We start from the raw sequence: 22,411 nt of genomic DNA on the forward strand, positions 1-22,411 counted from the left end.
CAATAGAAATTGCTCTCACCATAATGCACAGTTATAAATGTTCTTGGAAGGAGATACAAAGGACAACTTGATGTGAAGCTAACTGCTTCTCTATATAAGCTTATTCATGATGATGAATGAAAACAGACTAATTTTCTGTTGAGTATAATATACTTTCCAACCCAGTAGAAAATCCTTTCCATCATAGAATACCATCTCTACATTAAGCAGAGTCCTAAAAAAACTATGTTCAAAAGAGAGTCTGCTGGCTTAGTTAGTTATGTGGTTAGCATATTTGCTAACCATCCTTCGGAAACATCCTAACAGGATGTTTCCGATCATGGATTGTTTGTGACTATCTCGAGGTAGGAGATGGAATTTCATTGCCTATCACACTGCTTATCTTAAGTAGCTTGAAAAAGTTGCATGTTCAGTCTCTATAGCAGGAGTTCCAGATTAAGTAAAAAAATAAAAAAATAAAATAATAAAATAAAATAAAATAATAAGAAAAAGGTATAAAATTGATATAAAAAAAGAACATTAACTCCCAAAGTATTATAGCATCACAACCTTTTGCAGGTAGTAGTCACGTAAAAAAAAAAAAAAGAAAAAAAAAGGGTACATTAATTATTTCTCTCTCTTTTTCTCCCTTCTGATTCATCCCTTTTTTATTATTCTTTTTGTAAGCCTACATTTATTCTCAAATTGACATCATAATTCTATTTTATTCAAAACCTATTAAATAATTAAATAATAATTACATAAAATTTCATTTTATTTTTTACCTATTAAATATGTTCTTTTTTCTTATAACCTCCACACACAAGAGATCATACCAATAAGACAAAGGTGTCATCATCCATTCCTAGTTCAACTTCAAACTCATTAAACTGGGCTTTCTTCATCTTTTCTACTTTTATTTTTCTAAACAAATTTCCTCCATATTTGTTTTTAAAAAATTAATTAAATAAACTGAATATATGAATCAAATAAATTAAATATTAATTTCCAATATAAATAAAGTTTTTTCTTTCTAGCTGTCCACTCTATTCATATTATTCATGTACTGTCAATCCATTAATGATTTGTATCAGAATAACTATAAATAAACACATACACTATCCAGCAAATTATAGGCAAAATTTTGAATCAGTCAAGTTATTCTATTAAATTATTTGTTATTCTATATAAGCTAATATAGTTATTTGTAATATAATCTGATACTAATTTATAAGGGATGAAGTATTGTCATTACCTACCATAAATATAAATGAAATTTGCAATTGAAATTTTAAAATTTGAGTGGCTACATCCTTAACAAATTATAAAGAAATTATATTTTCCACATGCGACATTAGTATACAAACAGCTTTACTTACTCAATCTCCAAAATTCTTCTTCGCCTCATCTGACGATGAGAATATTTTCTGACTGCCATTACAATGGTTACATTAATAATAAGAAAGCCTACAATTCCACATACTGCTCCTAATATCACACTGGAGGATCGTACAGGACGAATGTAATCTTCATCTCGAGAATAGATACTATCTCGTGATGCACCATGATTATTCTTAAAACTTCTGGATGGCATAACATAATTTAAGGATGATGCCTTTGATCCTAAAGAAAACACAAACACAATCAAAAAAGTAGAAGAAAAGAGCTGATATTGAAAGCATTAATGCAACGGAAACATTTTACATAGGATGGGGTGGGGCTATTTTTCAAGGACAATTAACACTTTTTTTTATAGCTATCTTCTGCCAACTATAACAAGAAAATATGAATAAACAAATATATACAATGTGGAAGAAACCCAGAAATGTGTGATGGATAATATATGCACAATGTGTTGTTGTCAGGAATTCAGAGTGGTACTCCCTTCTAAGTGCAAGTGACATTGTCATGAATATGCATTACGGATTATTATAGGTATAATCATAGATTCTTCAATAGGATTATTTGGAATCATGATCCAATGCAATAAGATGAAGGAAGAAACCCAGAAATGGGTGATGGATATGAAAATTTAAAAACTGATTTATAATTTATTTTTAATTCTCCATATTGGGAATAGTATGTTGTTGTCAGGAATTCAGAGTGGTACTCCCTTCTAAGTGCAAGCGACATGGTCATGAATATGCATTACAGATTAATTTATTAATAATCATAGACTCTTCAATAGGATTATTTGGAATCATGATCCAATGCAATAAGATGAAGGAAGATGAAAAATGAAAAATCAAAGTTGTCTAGAGGGGAAAGCTAGTCCCCTCCATATGAGACTGGCTAACTCATCTTCAGTTGCAAAGTCCTTATAAAGATCCCTCACATTATCAAGGGGATTTCAAATTCAAGTCTTTCTAAGTGAAGGGCAAATGTCATGCTACTCCCTTCTAAGTGCAAGCGACATGGTCATGAATATGCATTACAGATTAATCTATTAATAATCATAGACTCTTCAATAGGATTATTTGGAATCATGATCCAATGCAATAAGATGAAGGAAGATGAAAAATGAAAAATCAACGTTGTCTAGAGGGGAAAGCTAGTCCCCTCCATATGAGACTGGCTAACTCATCTTCAGTTGCAAAGTCCTTATAAAGATCCCTCACATTATCAAGGGGATTTCAAATTCAAGTCTTTCTAAGTGAAGGGCAAATGTCATGCTACTCAAGATATTGAGAGTAGCATGTGGTGCGCTTAAATGAGGAATGTTTTGATTCCACAGTACAAATGGTGAGTACATTTTTTTTTTTTTTTAAATCTCTTTGGGACAATATTAGATGAAGCTTTTTCATTATATTCAATCTGTATGTAGTCTCTGATTATTTGAATTTATTTCTTATTTTTCTATTTTCTAAAATAATCCCAATGGCATTAACTCATCTATACCTTGCCTTCTCTTTCTTTCCTTGACATTTCATCTATCAACTAGGTATCATATCATTGCATTTGGACCATTATGGGCTAGTGATCATGCAATATAAAGCCTCTTCCAGCCAAGTCACCCCCCCCCCCCAACCTTCCTGTGATACGATCTGTTCCACAAATGGAGCTCAGCAAGACAAGAGGAAATGCCAACTTAGTTGGCATTTCCTCTTGGTGGTAGATGTCTTTCATTGTGCATCTAGCACTGCTTTTTTGGAGATGAGAAGTAGTTACTGCCATTCTCAGAGTAGGGTCACTGGCTTCTATTCCTCCTTTCTTCCCATATGTAGCATGGGTGATGGCCTTGCTGAGCATGCTTAACACACACTCTATTACTATTATTCAACTAGGAAGCCAGTTTCTGCCCCATTTGAGGGATCAGCAGTAAAACAGCTTTCTGCAGTTTAGCTGCCAACTGCATGGGACTAAACCAGATGTTAATGAGGCTGTTGGAGGCATCTCAATCAGCTGGTGAATAATCCTGCTGCTGCTGACTCCACCAGATCATGCTTGGAGGGAGACCCAGTTGGTAGTTGTAGGGGACACTGTCCAACTGGAGACTAGGCATTCCCTGTGTGCGAGTTGTGTACACAAGTCCCTCACCCTAGTCACGTGCCCCTGCTCTTTATGTTTCCTGAATCAACAACTCTAACATGAAACACATATACAAATACTAGTTTTTTACTGTAGATATAAAAAATCTCCTATAAAAAATACAAAAAATAATGAAACATACTAAACCCTCTCCCAAAATTTCTTCCAAAAAAATACACTTCCACATCCATTTCACCAACATTCAAGACACAAACATCAGAAAAATATAAAAACCAGTGATATGTACCCCAAAAAGGGAAGCAAAAGTCAGCAATCTATCAACTCAATACTATCAAAACTGATGGAGAAAGTTATCAACAACCAGCTTCTTCACTAGCTGGAGACTCATCAATTAATCAGCAAACACCAATTTTGATTTCACCATTTTTGTTCTACAGCTGACCTCCTAATCTCACCCACCTTTAGACACAGGCCATGGAATGATTTGGAGAAACCCATGTTGTTACTCTCAATATTTCAAGGCATTTGACTGTGTCTAGCATTGAGGCCTCCTGAACAAGCTACCAATCTTGTGGCCTCCCTCCTGTGATTGGATTGTCAGCTTCCTCAATGGTCATTCATTGCATATCATGGTGGACGGTTTCCTCTCATTAGATTTCTCTACTCATGCTGGAATATCCCAGCGTTCTGTATATTCTCAGCTATGCTCTTCCCCCTTTACATAGACCTTCCCTCCTCTTTGACTTCAAATCCTAATCACAGTTTTGCTGATGACAGTACTCTTCATTCCTCTTCCTCATTTGAGAAACCCTGTAGTATTCAAATGATAGAAGCCTCGAGATCTTCCATAACCAATGACTTAAACACTTATCTCAACATCCTCAAATGCAGTGAAGAAAACTTAGTAAATGTTCAATGCCATAAAAACTCAGGTCTGCCTTATTACCTGCAAGAAAAATCCTACTTCAGTCCCACTTACTTTTGATAATGTTCCATTTTCTTTATCTTTTTTTCTTCTTAGGTTAAGTGTCACAACCATGTTTATCCTGGCACAAACATATTACAAAGCCTCTAAAATGCTTGTTCTTTTTTGTTCAAAACATTATCTCTCTTCCTCTTGACTCCTAACACTTTATAAGTCTCAGATTCAACTAACATTGGAATATTGTTTCCACATTTGGAGTTGTGCACCGAAAACCTCTCTAAGAATTTTTGACGATATCCTGCAGATGGTAATCCACTTAACAGGCAATCCTTCCCTCACAGACTCCCTTCAGTCACTTTCCCATAGGTGCTGTGTTTCTGCACTGTGTCAAAAGGCAAATAGAGATCAAGCCAGAAGAAAGTTGGAGATTGCATTCCCAGAGAATACAATCTCCAACTCTTTAAGAAATATATCAATAGATTACTTCTTTCTCCATAAACATTTACCCACACATGCCGCTGTTGTGTTATAGGTACTGTGACCTTTTTAATTGTGGAATCATTGTCAAAAAAAAAAACACATATTACCTCTGATTTAACATGATTCTGTTGCTACCATATCTGTACACTCTCCTAAATGTCTTAAAAATTCTAATACTTTTAACCCCCCCCAATCTTTAGTAAGTGTTTTATTTCAAGCCCATCATATCTATATATCAAAACTGGTCTGAACAGCATCGAGTATACTGTTAGGTTTGATGTTTCAGCTATTATTCTTTCTCTTATTCTATATATATCTATTCAGCTAGCTTCCCAACACCGCCAGCAGTACTTACTCTATTTTTTTCAATATTTAATTTGTCCTCTTCATGCAAAACTTTCTAAACAGTTGAAATGTGTTACTAACTGCTCTACAAGTTCAACATTGAAAATACAGTTCATATCAGTAGTCATTATCCACCATCATCAAATTCCTCACATGTACCCTCAAGAGGTGTACAGGATATGATAGTATTACATGAAAAATTTACATCATTACTAACTCCCTAATTACAATTTTCCTCCAAATCAGTCTGTTACTTGTCAAGACTCCAACATTATCAGATCTTATATGTCTATCGGCTAAGGCACTTTGTACCGTATCAATCCACCTATATCTTGGTCTTCCTCTGGGTCGTTTTCCTGCCAACCTGCAAAGAACACTTGTTTTGCTAATCTTTCCTCGCCCATTCTGTTTAAGTGACCTGAGATTAGCACTGCTAACACATTCCTGGATGCTGACAATGTCAAGTTCTTTACTAATATCCTGGTTTTTAATATGATACTGCCATTAATGCCATCCGCTCATGCCTCTAATCATTCTCAGGACTCTCATATCTGCAATATCTAGTCTATGGTCATGTGTTTTACTTCTGACCCAGCTATCAGATCCATAAGTTAAAACTGGTTTTGAACACTGTCTTGAACACAGCTAATATAGTGGTCCGACTAATTTCTCTCTTATTCCATATGAATTTATTCAATTGACTTCCTACTGTACCAGTTTTGTTGATTCTGTTGTCTATTTCCATATTTAATTTACCATCTTCACTAAAAATCGTGCCTAAGTAATTGAAATGTTTTACTTGTTCCACAGGTTCCCGCACTGAAAATGTCAACTGTGTTGACATTTTCAACAATTCTACCTATTTTCATTGTCTATTTAATGCTTACCTTCATACCATATCTATTACAACAGTTATTCAATTTAGTCAGGGAATTTTGCAGACTTGTAGCGGATTTATTTAGAAGTACAACATCGTCCGCATAAAGCAAAGAGCTGACATTAACATCTCCAATTCTAATATCATGTTTAATACCACTTTCCTTCATAATGTGATCCACATAGATAATGAATAACAAAGGAGATAATGTACATCCTTGTCTCACACCAGATTTAACATTAAACCACCTTCCTGTACTTCCTTCAGTTCTAACTGCTGACTTACAACTCAAATAAAGACTAAGTATTACTTGATATAATGCCCCACTGACACCATATAACTGTAGCGTATTGAATAGCTTCTTTCTTGGCACCTTGTCATATGCCTTTTCCAGATCAACAAAACTTAAATACAGATCTTTGTTATATTCCCATGCTTTCTCAACTATTTGTGGTAAAGTGAAGATCTGATCCTGACAGCCTCTATTTGGCCTGAATCCTGCTTCAAGCTTTTCTTCCACAATTCTTCTCAACCGTTTCTCAAGTATACTTGCATAGATCTTGCCAGGAACTCTCGGTAGGGAAATACCTCTGTAATTCTCACATTCAGTTTTATTTCCCTTTTTATATATGGATACTATTAGAGCTTTACTCCAATCATCGGAAATTCGTCCCTCTGTCCAGGCTTTCTGAACTATGCAGTGCAGTCACTGTAAGACTTTTATACTACCATACTTCAGCATTTCTGATCAAATATCATCTACTCCTGCTGCCTTTCCACATTTCAAGCTTTTGATGGCTTTTTCTACTTCAAGTATGGATATGTATTCCTGACTGTATGCTTGTTGAGTGTTTTTTACCACTGTGCTACCACTGCTTGTTTTATGTAGCAATTTTTCAAAGTAATTACTCCACACTTTAATGATATCTTTTTCTCCCATTTTCATGTCACCTTTATCATCTCTAACTCCTTTTACAGAACTCTTTCCTTCATTTCTAAGCTTCTTCAACAACCTCCAGAATATCTTACCACTTCTTGATATTTATTTTCTATGTTCTTGCCAAAGTCCTCCCATGACTTTTGTTTAGCTAGTTTTACACAGTGTTGTCACTGTTTAATGTTTTTAATGCTGATTTTCACAGAAAATATGTCATGTCAATTCATTAATTTGATTAAAAATTCTTGAAACTTTGCAAAAGATTTATTTAAGGAGATTATCATCTCCGTGTTGCATAAAGAATTAAGCTAATCAGTTCAATATGACTTTCATTAATAATGTGGTTCATATAGATTACAGATAATGGTGACTGTTGACTTCTATGGCAAGATGGACATCAATCCCTTTAATTATGCTTTAATTATTTAATGAAAGAAATTTTTGAGCACCTGACTCACCCTAATTAGGGCTGTGTGGAATTATTTCAATCTGTGATCAGAGCCGCCTTTGGGCGTTTGTGTTTCCATCTGTCTTTTTCATCGTAATCTGATGATTCACGAATGAGTTGGTTGGGATGGAGTGATGTCTGAGCGAAGTACTTCGCTGTTATCTGGAAGAGAAACGTAGTTATGTCTGGCAGGTTTCCGTCTTGGTGGAGGAGAGTGTTCCTTACAAACCAAGGGGCATCGAAGATCATTCGGAGGCATTTATTTTGGATTACTTGTAATCTTTTGATGTTGTTAGGGGGAGGTGTGGCTGTACGCTGGTGATCCGTAAGTTAATGTGGGTCTGACGAGTGCTTTGTATATTCTTAGTTTGTTTTCTGAACTGACTTTGCTTCTTTGGTTGAGTAGAGTTGAGCTATTGCTGAGTTAGCTTTGTTGCTGGCATGAGAGATGTGGGAGTTGAAGTTGAGTCAGTTATCTAGTTTGATTCCCAGGTATTTTACTTCTTTTTGCCATGGGATATCAGTATTAAACATTGTGACTGCTCCGTGGTGGTTTGCTTTCTTCCTTGTAAAGAGTATGGCCGTGCTCTTATCTGCATTGACATCTATTCTCCATTTTTGAAAAACCATTTTTCAAAATTTGTTGATGCATTTTGTAGTCATTGTGTGGCTAGGTGTGGTCTGGCTAGTATCGCCATGTCATCTGCATAAAAAGCAATGATGGTTGATGGAGTGTTTGGGATGTCTGAGATGTAAATATTGAAGAGTAGTGGCGATAGAAGGGAGCCTTGCAGGACACCCGCTGTGATACTTCTTGCAGAGGATCTGAGGTCACGCAGTTTCACGTGAAATTTTCAGTCTTTCAGATAAGAGTCTATGATTTGGATGAGGTTTAGTGAGTATTTTGCAGTTATTAGTTTGTGGATGAAGCCTTTGAGCCACACTTTATCGAAGGCTTTTGCCACATCCAGGAAGATTGCCCAATCGAATCCAGTAGTTATGTATTCTATAAGTCTGTGAACCTGTTGAGTTGTGCAGTGACTTGTGCGAAAACCAAATTGTTCTTTTCGGATTAAGTCTAGATTGTCTGTTTCATTTTGTAGGCGTTTTAGTATTACTTGCGATTTTCCCCAGGCCTGACAAGAGGCTGATAGGTCTGCAATTCTGAGGGAACTGAGATGCTTTCCCTGGTTTGTGGATGAAGATTATATCTGCCTGCTTCCAGCGAGTGGGGAAGCAGTTTAGTCTTAGCATCGCGTTGATGATAGCCACTAGATGAATCATTGTTTTGTGAGGGAGTGCTTTTATAATTTTGTTTGAAATCTGATCAGGACCTGGTGCTTTTCTGTTGTTGAGGTTCTTGATGATTTTGTATATTTCTTTTGGCACAGTATAGCTTGTGTTGTCTCGGCTGGTGGAATGATGAAGTGCACAGCGTACTTGCCTGTGGATTTTTTCGATGAAGCGCAAGTCCGCATGAGTGTAGTTTGGTTGAAATTGCAGCTCCAGAGTGTCAGCAAAGGCTTCTGCTTTCTCATCGTCTCGGTAGACTATGCCTCTTTCTCCATGGATTGGATATATGTTGGGGTGGTCGCTGTGAAGGGCTTTAGTCATTTTCCATAATGAGTTATCTTCGGTTTTTAAGGAGCTTAGTTTCCTCTTCCATAACTGGTTCTTATGGTCTTTGATCACATATCAGACTAGGTTTGTAACCCTGTTTAGCTCTTGTTTATCCTGGGGTGATAGAGTTGCATGGTAGCAATGTCTGATCCTGTTTTTATTGCGGATAAGCTTTAGAATCTCTTCTGGGAGCAGGTTAGCGGGAGAGCGGTGGAGGCTGTTGCAAGGCCAGTTTGGATTGTGCTTTCCAGTTGATTGATCGCTGTGTCTACTTCTTTGGGTGAGGAGATGGTTGGAACAGGGTCTGTGAGGTTGCAGAGAATTGCGTTGAACTTTTTAAAATTTGTGCAGGACTGGTTGGGGATGATTTCTATTTCCCCACCTAGGCTTAGCAGAACTGGGTTATGATTGGAGCTGAGATCATTAACAACCTGTAACTGGAATTGGTACAAGGTGTTCCTGAAGATGGCTATATCCAGTACATCAGATTTGCCCAGTGGTCAAACTTGATGTAGTGTGTTGGTTCGACAGAATCTGCTATGGTGATGTTTCTTGTCATAGCAAACTTGTGTAGGCTCCTCCCATTGTTGATGGAGTTTCTACTATTCCATGCTGGATGTTTAGCGTTTAGGTCTCCTGCCATTATTGTTGTTTCATTTGTGTCGAGGAACTGGAAGAGATCTGCAGCTAGTAGTGGTTAGCTTGGAGGGTTGTAAACAGAATATAGTTTTAGTCTACCTGTATTGTTGGTGTGTATCTCAATTCCAGTTTCTTCCAGGTTTGTAGTCGTTGTTTTCTTGATCTCATTGTATCTCATGGTTTTTTTTTAATGAAGAAAGCTGTGCTGCCCCCCCTCTGGCATTGAGCCTATCATTCCTGAGTAGTGTGTAGCATCTTAGTTTGGGGTTGTCACATGGTCGGAGGTGAGTCTCGTTGATTAAAAGGATGTCCACTCTATAACGCGCAGCAAATTCTTCCAATTCTAGGAGATTGTTTAGTCCATTAGCATTCCAGAATGCGATCTGTATGAAATTATTCGAAATAGGCATATTAGTCATTGTTTAACATTGAGAATACTACTTGAGTGTTTTTTAGGAACTTCTTTGTATCACTTTGGTTGGGGTTGGTCTTGCTGAAAGTCGTTAGCATCTCCCCTAGGATAACAGCTGAGCTATGTTTGTTGGGAGTAGATTCTGTTGGTTTGATCTTTGAGGAAACTGCTGCCACATATGAGCTGTGTGATGTTGTTTGTTGGTGTCTTCTAAGAGTACTGTACGTTTTTGAGATGGTGGAGTGTTTGCTTTTCTGTTTTTTTTTTTGCCAGGTTATCTGGGTGGTGAGTGCATGCCAGCCACATGTGCAGACTGTGGTCCACCACAGTTTGCACATGTGGCTGGAGTAGTGCGTGGTTTGGAGTATGTGTGAGAAGGGCGCTAATTTTTGTGAATGTTCATATTTCTGGCACCGATGACATTGCCCTGTAGTTGCTTTCTGCATTAGTAGTTCCGTTTTAATCACTAGATTGCATACAGTCTTTAGATCATATATTTCTCTTTGGTCCTTGCTTATTTCAACTAGCACCAGGGGCATGGGACGCTTGTCCACCCTGTACATCCTAGAGACCTTAAGCAGTTCGAGGCCTTGTGTTTTTAGGTCACAGGCTATTTCTTCTGCTGTCACAGTTTCTATGAGCCCTCTTAATACCACTTTTAAGTTTTTTCACTTTTCAGCTGAAACGTATGGTACAGGATTTCCAGCTCGTCCATGTGTTTGGTAAGTCGGCAGCAGTCCAATACTCCTTTTGGCTGTATTCGGACTCCTTCATCTGAGTTTTCAGCTGTAGTGAAATTAATTTCTGAGTTTTTCATGACTTCCATCACTGTTGACCATTGTTTCTTAGCATGTAGAATCATGGGTGGTATTCGTTCTTTAATCTGTGCAGATGTGTCCAATGGTGCTTCATGGTCTGCAGTGATAGCCACTTTGTCTGTGAGTGCTTGGGGCTCTACTGTTGTAACCACCTTCCTGCGCTTCTTCCTACTGACTACCTGATAGTCGTCAGTGTCCTCTAGTGTGTGAATATCAGCTGTTATGGTATTTTCTCTGCTGGTGTCATGTGAGGTGTTGGGAAGAGGGTCAAGGGATTGGTAGTCCTCTGATTCAACCTCTGCTATTTGGTGGATTGCTGCCTTTCCCAGCCATTTCCTTTGCAGTAGGCCTCCTACATGCTTGAAGACTGCCAATAGCTGCTTGAAGTCGAGCTCATCATATGGCAGGAATCTGATGATGATGAAATTAGTTTTAATCCTTTCCGAGTGCTGTATATATTCCAATCAACCTCCAACATGCTGCTAATTCTGTTTTTGTAAGATTGCTACATATGGTATACTTTTTATTCAAAACCAGTCAAGATCCAGGTGTGACACCTAGATCTTGGCTGGTTTCTAAAGAAATTTTATCAGCCATATTATTTGGAAGAGACACTTAATGCTTCTTTTTATGTAGTATATAACATCCAGTTTATTAACAGTTCTAGGTGTAACTACGAAGTTTAAGCCTTTAAAAGTAATGCAAATTCACTATTATTTAGGTATGGCTAGATAGGTTGATCATATGAACATTGCTTGCATGTGGTTGGTCACTCATTGGCTCACTTGTTTGTTGCTGTTGGAGTTATTTGCCAGGGAAAGAGATTTGTAAGAGATATCCTGATATCTCTTACAGACATTTTCAGCATTCCTACAGAGATTATACAGATTTCCTGACTAGCTGCATTAAGTCTCACTCCAATGAACAATTTCCCTAGGAATGTGATGCCAAATCCATTCAAGTGCAGGCTATCACTTTAATACAAGTATTTTCTACTATCAAACTCACACCCAACCATACATCTCTTATATTATCGAAACATTTGCAATCATAACCCTCTTTATGAACACAATACTATTGTATCTCGATAATAAATTAATAATTTTCATTTTCTCACTTTTCATTCTTTCAGTAGTCTTTTCATATCCTCTCTCATGCTATATTTGCACTATTTGCGCTATATTTGGAACTAATAATGCACTAATTGCATTATTAGTTCCAACAAACACTAGAAATCTCTCTCCTGTGTCTCTATGGCAATCATTATCCCTATTATATTAATTATAAAATCATCACACCACATTATTTTGAGTTGAAGTGTAATTTGAAGCCTCTGTAAGATATGCAATTTTTTATTTATTGCATTTTTTTTGTTCAATTAGTTATTTTTACTATAGTATTGTTGTTTTTACTGATTTTATTATATTTAGTACATTTGCTAATATATTTTAAGACATAGTTAAATTAAGATAGTTTTTAAAATGCAGTCAAAACATAGCACAACAGCACTGATCTAGGGATGATGATAACATGTAATGCAGAAACAAGAACCTTTATATTGATGACATAAATGAAGAAATATTAACATTTGAAATATCCAGATTTAAAGGAATTATTCAAAAACTGATCAGAGTTAGAGAAAGCAGAAAAAGGGAAGTGGGTAAATTCATATATTATCAGTGGATAATAATAACAAGGTAAGTCAGTTACAATATCAGAAGGAAAAAAATGATCAGAAATAGGCTCATATGTTCACAGGACTACATGGCGAAGCCTGGTGTGGCACATCACTGAGAATCGGAGTGACCATATGGCATCTGTGGATGTCCAATGAATGGTTATACAATAATTCAGAAGGCCTAGTCATAAGGTTTTTTGGATAATTAGAACTCTAAAAGCACCTCCCATTTATAAAAAGAGAAATAAAATTAAATTCAGCAATCACAGAGGAATTTCCTTACTGAGTTTTCCAGATAAGACTGATGTAAGCATACTAGAGAAAAGGTTAAGAAAAACTGTAGATGGGAAACTTGAAGAACAAACTGGGTTCAGACTAAATAGAGGTTGTCGGAATCAGATTTTCACTTTAAGACACACAGTTGAGATTAGGGTAATTACTGCATCAAGCAATATATACAGTCTGAATGTAACTTTTAAGTTAGCAGTGAGAAATGAAGGAGTTATGGGAAGAAGGTTTGTCAGTGAAATACAACAGTGCACACTATCTCCACTCTTATTCATCTACACAGATCATATTATCAATGCGGATAGCATTAGGCAAAATATAAAAATTGGAGATGTAAGCTCAGCTCTGTATGTTTTGCAGAAGATGATATTATACTCTGAAATAAATCTTAGAGTATAAGTCAGTAGGATTACTTAACTAAACTAACTGAATAACTGGTGTAACAAATTCAGTATGAAAATATACAGGAACACTGAAACCATCAGCTACATTTTGGGAGAGCCTACAGAATAAATAAAACATTTCAGTCATTTAGGAAATTTACTCTTCAGCGAACATGGCAATTAAATAAAATAAATAGAATAAACAAAGATGGTAGAGAAGGGAATCAGCTGAATAAATTTATATGGAATAATAGAGCAATTGGTCAAAATATTGAAGTAGCTGATCCAGACAATGTTTATACCAATTATAACTTATGGATCTGAGGGGTGCTTAAGGGTCAAAGCTGTATAACTGACAGGAGACCTCCACATAGCCTTTAAAGGAATACAGAGAACCGAACAGGGCTTCTGACCTAATGTCCAATCCTCGCCTTCTCATGGTGCACCCTGTTGGGTATCTACTTGGATACTGAACGAACGAGGATGTGCTGGCAATTTGGGATTTAGCCGACCAAATTGTATTCTTATTGGTTAAACCAAAATATAAAATTATTGATGGTACAACATGACAAAATTTCATGCCAGCTGGGGCGTCGCCCAGTCAACACGTTCATTGCCAATCACACGATATCACGTGATGCGAGTTCTCACCGGTCGGTCGATCACGAGTTATCGCGTGAACGTCGCTATCAAGTAAAAGAAATTTGGCCACCACACGAAATTCCAATTTTCAACTTGGCAATGAACGTGTTAAACAAGGCCCCCAGTTGTTTTCGCCAGAGAACCATGGCAAACAGCGAAAAGTCAGCTACTGGAACAAATCTGAAAACAAACCCCAACTCAACATCACCAGAGTTAAAGATCGGTACTATCAACGTAAGAAGCCTGAATGGCAAAGAAATGGAGCTAGCTGAGGAATTAGATAAGTACCAGATCGACATAATAGGGGTGACTGAAGCAAAAAAGTCCAAAACTGGTGAGATCTTTCTGAGCAATAAATACAAAATGTTATATTCAGGCAATGACAATCAAGGAAAAGAAGGAGTAGCCATAGTATTCAACACAAAATACGAAGCTAATCTTCTTGAATGGCAGTCAGTCTCAAGTAGAGTAATGTGGGCAAATATGAGAATGAGGAACTGGACAATGAGACTTATTTGTGCCTATGGTCCCACAGAAGGTTCCACAAAGGTAGAAGTGGAGGAATATTTTGAGGCTTTAGAAAAAGCAACTGACACAATGAAAAAGGAAAAGTTGGTCCTTGTTGAGGATCTAAATAGCAGAGTAGGAAATGATTGTGAGACATACAGAAATATTTTGGGAAAATTTGGAGAAAAGCTAATAATAATGGCAAATATCTGTTGGATTTCTGCTCAGGACATGGAATGGTTATTACTATCACCATGTTCCAACATAAAAATGTGCACAAATTCACATGGAGAGAAGAAGCAAGGAATAAGAAAAGTTTCATTGACTATGTTATTGTTGATAGTGATGTTTTCTCCCTGGTGCAGGACACCAGAGTGTACAGAGAATTTGAAATTGGAAGTGATCACTATTTAGTCTTGAGCAGGATAAAATTGAATTTCATATTGAAAAGAATAACATGTAAGAAAGTTTTAAAGCAAATAAAAGTTGAGCAGCTTTCAGATGTGAACTGTAGACTATAATACACAAAGATTATTGAAGAAAAAATGAGAGAGTTTGAGAACAGGAATCAAACCTTGGAGATTCAGTGGCAAGCCTTGAAGAAAACCCTGATTGATTCAGCCAGAGAGGCATGTGGTGAGGTTGTCTGCAAGGATAGAAAAATCAGAACTCCATGGTGGACACAGGAAGTTAAAGAGGCAGTGAAGGAAAAGAAGAAACATATCAAAAGTTCCTGGCAAATAAGTCAGCTTGTGCCCTTACAGAATACAGAGACAAATGTAAGAAAGCTAAACACTGTGTAAAATTAGCTAAACAAAAGTCATGGGAGGACTTTGGCGAGAATATAGAAAATAAATATCAAGAAGGTGGTAAGATATTCTGGAGGTTGTTGAAGAAGCTTAGAAATGGAGGAAAGAGAGTGCTGTAAAAGGAGTTGGAGATGATAAAGGTGACATGAAAACGGGAGAAGAAGATATCCTTGAAGTATGGAGTAATTACTTCGAAAAACTGCTAAATGAAACAAGCAGTGATGACAGCACAGTAGTAAAAAACACTGCCCAGGCATGCAGTCAGGAATACATATCCATACTTAAAGTAGAAAAAAGCCACCAAAGGCTTAAAATGTGGAAAGGCAGCAGGAATAGATGATATTTGACCAGAAATGCTGAAGTATGGTGGTATTTTCTCCCTGGTGCAGGACACCAGAGTGTACAGAGAATTTGAAATTGGAAGTGATCACTATTTAGTCTTGAGCAGGATAAAATTGAATTTCATATTGAAAAGAATAACATGTAAGAAAGTTTTAAAGCAAATAAAAGTTGAGCAGCTTTCAGATGTGAACTGTAGACTATAATACACAAAGATTATTGAAGAAAAAATGAGAGAGTTTGAGAACAGGAATCAAACCTTGGAGATTCAGTGGCAAGCCTTGAAGAAAACCCTGATTGATTCAGCCAGAGAGGCATGTGGTGAGGTTGTCTGCAAGGATAGAAAAATCAGAACTCCATGGTGGACACAGGAAGTTAAAGAGGCAGTGAAGGAAAAGAAGAAACATATCAAAAGTTCCTGGCAAATAAGTCAGCTTGTGCCCTTACAGAATACAGAGACAAATGTAAGAAAGCTAAACACTGTGTAAAATTAGCTAAACAAAAGTCATGGGAGGACTTTGGCGAGAATATAGAAAATAAATATCAAGAAGGTGGTAAGATATTCTGGAGGTTGTTGAAGAAGCTTAGAAATGGAGGAAAGAGAGTGCTGTAAAAGGAGTTGGAGATGATAAAGGTGACATGAAAACGGGAGAAGAAGATATCCTTGAAGTATGGAGTAATTACTTCGAAAAACTGCTAAATGAAACAAGCAGTGATGACAGCACAGTAGTAAAAAACACTGCCCAGGCATGCAGTCAGGAATACATATCCATACTTAAAGTAGAAAAAAGCCACCAAAGGCTTAAAATGTGGAAAGGCAGCAGGAATAGATGATATTTGACCAGAAATGCTGAAGTATGGTGGTATAAAAGTCTTACAGTGACATACAGAAAGCCTGGACAGAGGGATGAATTCCCGATGATTGGAGTAGAGCTCTCATAGTACCCATATATAAAATAGGAAAATAAAACTGAATGTGAGAATTACAGAGGTATTTCTCTACTGAGTGTCCCTAGTAAGATATATGCAAGTATACTTGAGAAACGGTTGAGATGAATTGTAAAAGAAAAGCTTGGTGAAGAACAAACTGGATTCAGGCCAAATAGAGGCTGTCAGGATCAGATCTTCACTTTATGACAAATAGTTGAGAAAGCATGGGAATATAACAAAGATCTGTATTTAAGTTTTGTCGATTTGGAAAAGGCATATGACAAGGTGCCAAGAGAGAAGCTATTCAATACGTTACAGTTATATGGTGTCAATGGGGCAGTATATCAAGCAATACTCAGTCTTTATTTGAGTTGTAAGTCAGCAATTAGAATTGAAGGAAGTACAGGAAGATGGTTTAATGTTAAATCTGGTGTGAGACAAGGATGTGAGAAGAGGGGTGATATGATAGAGACGTACAAGTTAGTAAAGGGTTGTTATAGGATTTAATGCTGAAGAGGTTTTTCATAAAATGTTGTAAGATTGGGGGAGAACAAGAGGTCATCCCTGAAAGCTGTATAAGGAGAGTTTGAGCAAGGGAGTGAGAAATCGTTTTTTTGCATGAAGAGTTGTGAATGAGTGCAATGCGTTGCCTGAGAGTGTTGCATCTGCAGAGAATTTGAATATGTTTAAGGCACGATATGATGAGATATGTGTGTATGACAAAAGCGACCTTCTAGATGAGTTTGTGACTCCATGGGTCTTAAGATATTAATAGTAGTAATAACCAATATACAAGATCTGACAATACTGGAATCCTGACAGAGACTAATCTGGAGGAAAGTTATTAAGAATGAAACGTCTCATTTGTAGTTGTACACACTAAAGGGGGTATACTGAATACAATGACTATGGTTAAAAATAAAAATAACTGATTATGTTTATCAGTGAATTAAGTTCAGTTATTAAACCAGTCCTAGGTAATGGAAAAGTATTATCTGAGATCTCCAAAGAGTCAAGGAATCAATCAGCTGTCATACATTCTCTTAAACTCTTTCACATTAAATGTACTCAATACTTCAACAGGCAAACTTCTGCTCACCTCACTACTGTGAGAGGAAAAAATCTAGCTCTTAACCCCTAACCCCCTTACCATCTTCTCTAAAATCTCTTTTGTGGATGTCCCTGTGTTCTCTCTCCACCTTCCATATAACAAAAAATTTCATCAGATGTCATTCTATAACACCCATTTTACACCTTAATTATATCACTCCTTTTTCTTCTGTTAACCAGCCTGAAGTTCATATAATGTAAATCTGTCCTCATAATCTACATTAGATAATTCTGATACAATCTCTGTAACACTTCTATATCTCCTCCAAACCTAGGAGACCGAATCTGTGCATAGTACACTTGATCTACATTAGATAATTCTGATACAATCTCTGCAACACTTCTATATCTCCTCCAAACCTAGGAGACCGAATCTGTGCATAGTACACTTAATAAGACCACAGGTGTGGTCTTATCAAGCCTTGTAAAGAGGCAAAATGACTTCCTTATACTTACATCAATGTTCATTTCAATATCGCAATTATCCTCTGACATATATTTGCATTTGCAATTTTTGCTATATGACCTTTGAACTTCAAATCCTAGCCTTATCACTTTTTTGTAGCATAACTCATCCTCATCAAATTCATGGCATGCACCCTCAGGTACAGAATATTATAATAGTACATGAAAAATTACATCATTATTAACTTCTGATCAACAATGTTCCTTCAAATTAATTTATTATCTATCAAGACTCCAATATTATCAGATCTTATATCTGCTTTCTAAGGCACTTTTTACTGTATTAATCCACCTAGATCTTGGTCATCTGCTGGGTCTTTTTCTTGCCAACCTAGCAAAGAACGTTTGTTTTGCTAATCTTTCCTCTCTTAAATAAATATTCTATTTAAGTGAATATACCACCTGAGATTAGCTCTATTAACACATTCCTGAATGCTAATAATGGTAAGTTCTTTCCCTAATATCCTCATTTTTAATATAAAACTGCCATTGATACCATCTCCCCTAATCTTTCTCAGAACTCTCGTATCTGTGATCGCTAGTGTTCGATCAAATGTTTTATTTTTAATCCATAACAACATAATTCTGCCAATATAATATGACAATGTAAATCTCATCACACCATAATGCATCTTTACATTTACTAACACTGAACTGATAGCCATTTGCCCACATTTCCAGCCTATACAAATCATTCTATACATGCTAAAGGGAAGGATCTAAAGCATTTCTGATCCTTTAGATTCTTCCCAATATTATTAATGTATAGGTTGAACAACAATGGTCTAAGGACTGATCCCTGGAGTACACCACTTTTTAAAACTTATCCACCAACCATCCACTTATATTCAAGAGTTCATATTCCAATCCCATATTCACCACTTTATGCAACAGCCTTTCATATTATGTCCTATCAAATGCCTTAGCAAAATCTAGCAGTATCTACATATGTGTATCCATTCCCTTTATCCAATTCAGCTATAAGATTGTTATAAAATATGAGTAAACTGCCAAAACATGACTTGCCTTTAGTAACCAATGAGGTTCCTTGCAAGGTATAGCTTGTCTGTCAACCCATTTCTGTATGCAAGTTCTTACCATCTTCTCTAAAATCTCTACCACCACCACTCCAGATACTGATAGGCTGGTAGTTAGACACATTGGTTTCTGCACCACCTTGCACAATGGAATTATCATACATTCTTTCCATCCCTGTGAAATCTTTTCTGAGCTGAGACTCAAGTAATACAACATGTCAAAAGTCAATTTGGATGACCATTCCTTTATTATATGTGCTGATATTCCATCTGACCATGTTGCGGAATTCTTATCCAGATTATGCAACAACTCTTCAACCACATGATCATGCACCTCTATCTTTTCATCCAATATGGTGGTAGCACTGCACACTATGACACATACACCTGGTTGATATATCTTAAAGTGAACACTCATCAACTGAACAATCTCATCTGCTTCTGACACAACAGTACCTCTGCATTCAGTAAAGTTATTCTTCGATATTTTCATCATCATCATACGTATCAAGGATTTAGGCCTAGTATGGCCTGTTCCGGCCTTAGAAGTCATCGTTGAATCATTTAAGAGGACGTCCTGGTTTTCTTTTTCCTAATGGCTTGAACTTTAAGGCTTGTTTTGGTAATCTTTCTGTTTTCATTCTTTGAACGTGTTCCATCCATTCATGTTCATACTTTTTAATATTTTCAATTACTGGTTCTTGGTTTAATTCTTTCATAATATCTTCGTTTCTTTTGTGATCAAATAGGGTATACTTTGCAGTTTTTCTCATAAACTTCATTTCTGCTGTTGTTAATCTTTGTTTGTCTTTTTGTTTTATTGTCCAGATTTCGCTTCCATACATTAAGACCGGTAGGGCTAATGTATTGTATACTTTTAGCCTGGTTTGTTTTTGAACTAGGTTTGGTTTAAATATAGAGTTTAAATTACTCCTGTTATTTTTAAATATTTTGCAATTTTTATGTTTATATCTTTTTCATTTTCATAAGTGATCATACATCCTAGGTAGTTAAATGAATTCACCTGTTCTAAGATCTTGTTATCTAATACTATTTTAGTTCTTGCTGGATCTTGTCCTTTAAAGGCCATAGTTTTTGATTTTTCCATTGATATTATCATACCATAATCTTTGGATATCTCATTTAGATTTAAAATAGCTTTCTGTAAGTTATCTTCAGAATTTGTAATTATTATTTGGTCGTCTGAAAAGAGGAGAGTGTTTAAGTTAACTGTAGGTGAAAGTTTAATTCCTTGATGTAAATTTTTACTCCATTTTATTATTATTTCATTTAAGTAGATATTAAAAAGAGTTGCTGAGAGGGGACATCCCTGTCGGACCCCTTGGTTTATCTCTCTTGTATATGATAGCTCGTGATTTAATCTTATTTGTATTTGATTATTTTCATATATACTTGTGACAGCTTTTAGGATATTATTTGGTATTTGTCTTTCTTTTAATATGTTAAATAATATGTTTCTTTTAACTTTGTCAAATGCTTTTTCAAAGTCAATAAATACAATATGTGTTTCTAAATTATATTCTCTTCTTTTCTCTATTATTAATTTTAGGCAGAAGGCTGGGTCTATACATGATCGTCCTTTTCTAAATCCATTTTGTACCTCTAGAATAAAGTTTTCGGAATATTTCATTAGTTTGTTATTTAAGATTCTGCTATATATTTTGTAACATGAATTTAGTATACTGATACCTCTATAGTTTTAGGGTCATCTCTATTACCTTTCTTAAAGATAGGAATCACAATTGCTTTTTTCCATTCTATTGGGGGGATACCAGTTGAGTAAATTTTATTTAAAAATAATAAGAGTCTTCCTTTGAATCTTGTTCCTGCGTATTTATATAGTTCTGAACCTAGCTTATCTTCTCCAGGTGATTTTCTGTTTCTTGTTTCTTTGAGGCTGATTTCTAATTCTTCTTCAGTTATTTCCTTTTCATTTTTGTTAATTGTTTGCCAGTTTTTTTTAAAATATTTGTCTGTCCACAGTTCTGTGTAGTAATTTAGATATTCTTCTAATTTCAATTCAGTGTTTAATTTTATGTTTTCTTTGGTATCTGCATTTAGGTGTTTCAAAATCTTATATACATTGGGTCTTATTTTATATAAATCATGTTCTAAATTAGAAACAAATTTATTCCATGATTCTCTATGTCTTTTTCTGACTTCTTTTTAGCTATGGCTCTTATTCTTTTATATTCTATTTCATCTTCTGATCTTTTACTGCTTAACCATTTGTGATAGGCTTCTTTTTTCTTTTTGATTATTTCTTTGATTGTATCATCCCAGATCTTCAGTTTTTTCTTTTATTGAATTTTTTGGTCTTTCCTAAGCTTTCATTTGCTGCTGCATTTAGTATCGTTTTTATATTAAGCCATTCTATTTCTTCATTTTGTTTTATTTTATCTAGATACTGGTTAATTCTTTGTTCATATAGCCATTGTACATTTGTGTCATTCAATAGTCTAGTTTTATAAACAAATGTTTCAATTTTTCTTTCTGTTCTTGTTACTTGTAGCCATTTAGGTGGTAATCTTAATTTTATTTTAACAAGGAAGTGGTCACTGCTTATTTCATATCCTCTGTGAACTCTAACATCTAGTGAAAATTTTGATGTCTTTTCATTTAATATGAAGTAATCTAATATTGATTTCCATCCTTCCATCTTCGATATTTTGTTTTATTTTATTATTTTATTTTTTACTTGTGGCATAATGATAAAATTCTCTTTGCACAGCACAGCCTGTGTTTAGCATGCACAGTTTTTTTTTTTTTTTTTTTTTTTTTTTTTTTTTGTACGCTGATTTAGCTTTCACACAATTCTTTTACTTCTTTATCTGACCTGCGCTTTATATATTTCATAACATCCTCTCACTCTTATTCTCATGATATTTCTTCCACATTTGCACACCCAATTCACTTCTCTCCCTATTTGTTCTTCAAACTCTAGGGATACATTCAGATACTACCCCATTTAAGCACTTTTCAAAGAATCCCACACATTGCTGGTATCTTTCCTGTTCAGTAACTGATACCATGAAACTAAGATGGCATTCTCCTGAGTTGGTCAAAATTTCCAGCTTTGTAGTTCAGCATGTAACCTGTCTTAATTGGAACATCTATATAAATAGCTACTTCCTATGAAAGTATGGCATAATCACTGTCACTAGCAGGTGAGAAAAATAGTCACATTCTTAAGTGAAATCCCTTCTGGTTCTATGATCAAATCTAACACTTTT

The 22,411-nt window shown here is 35.8% G+C and overlaps 1 protein-coding gene across 1 annotated transcript in view; it reads right to left on the reverse strand.

Moving 5' to 3' along the window:
- Window positions 1-22,411, reverse strand: part of LOC150108644 (uncharacterized) — a 53,570-nt gene that overhangs the window by 7,788 nt on the left and 23,371 nt on the right. Inside the window, exon 3 of the mRNA XM_090416102.1 lies at window positions 1,359-1,602. Coding sequence (XP_090272228.1) covers window positions 1,359-1,602 — 244 coding nt within the window. The remainder of the gene's footprint in view (window positions 1-1,358; window positions 1,603-22,411) is intronic.

The sequence above is a fragment of the Typopeltis vanoorti genome, chromosome 3 (assembly GCF_054136105.1).
Source record: "Typopeltis vanoorti isolate ZY-2024b chromosome 3, IOZ_Tvanoo_1.0, whole genome shotgun sequence".
Classification (NCBI taxonomy): Eukaryota; Metazoa; Arthropoda; class Arachnida; order Uropygi; family Thelyphonidae; genus Typopeltis; species Typopeltis vanoorti.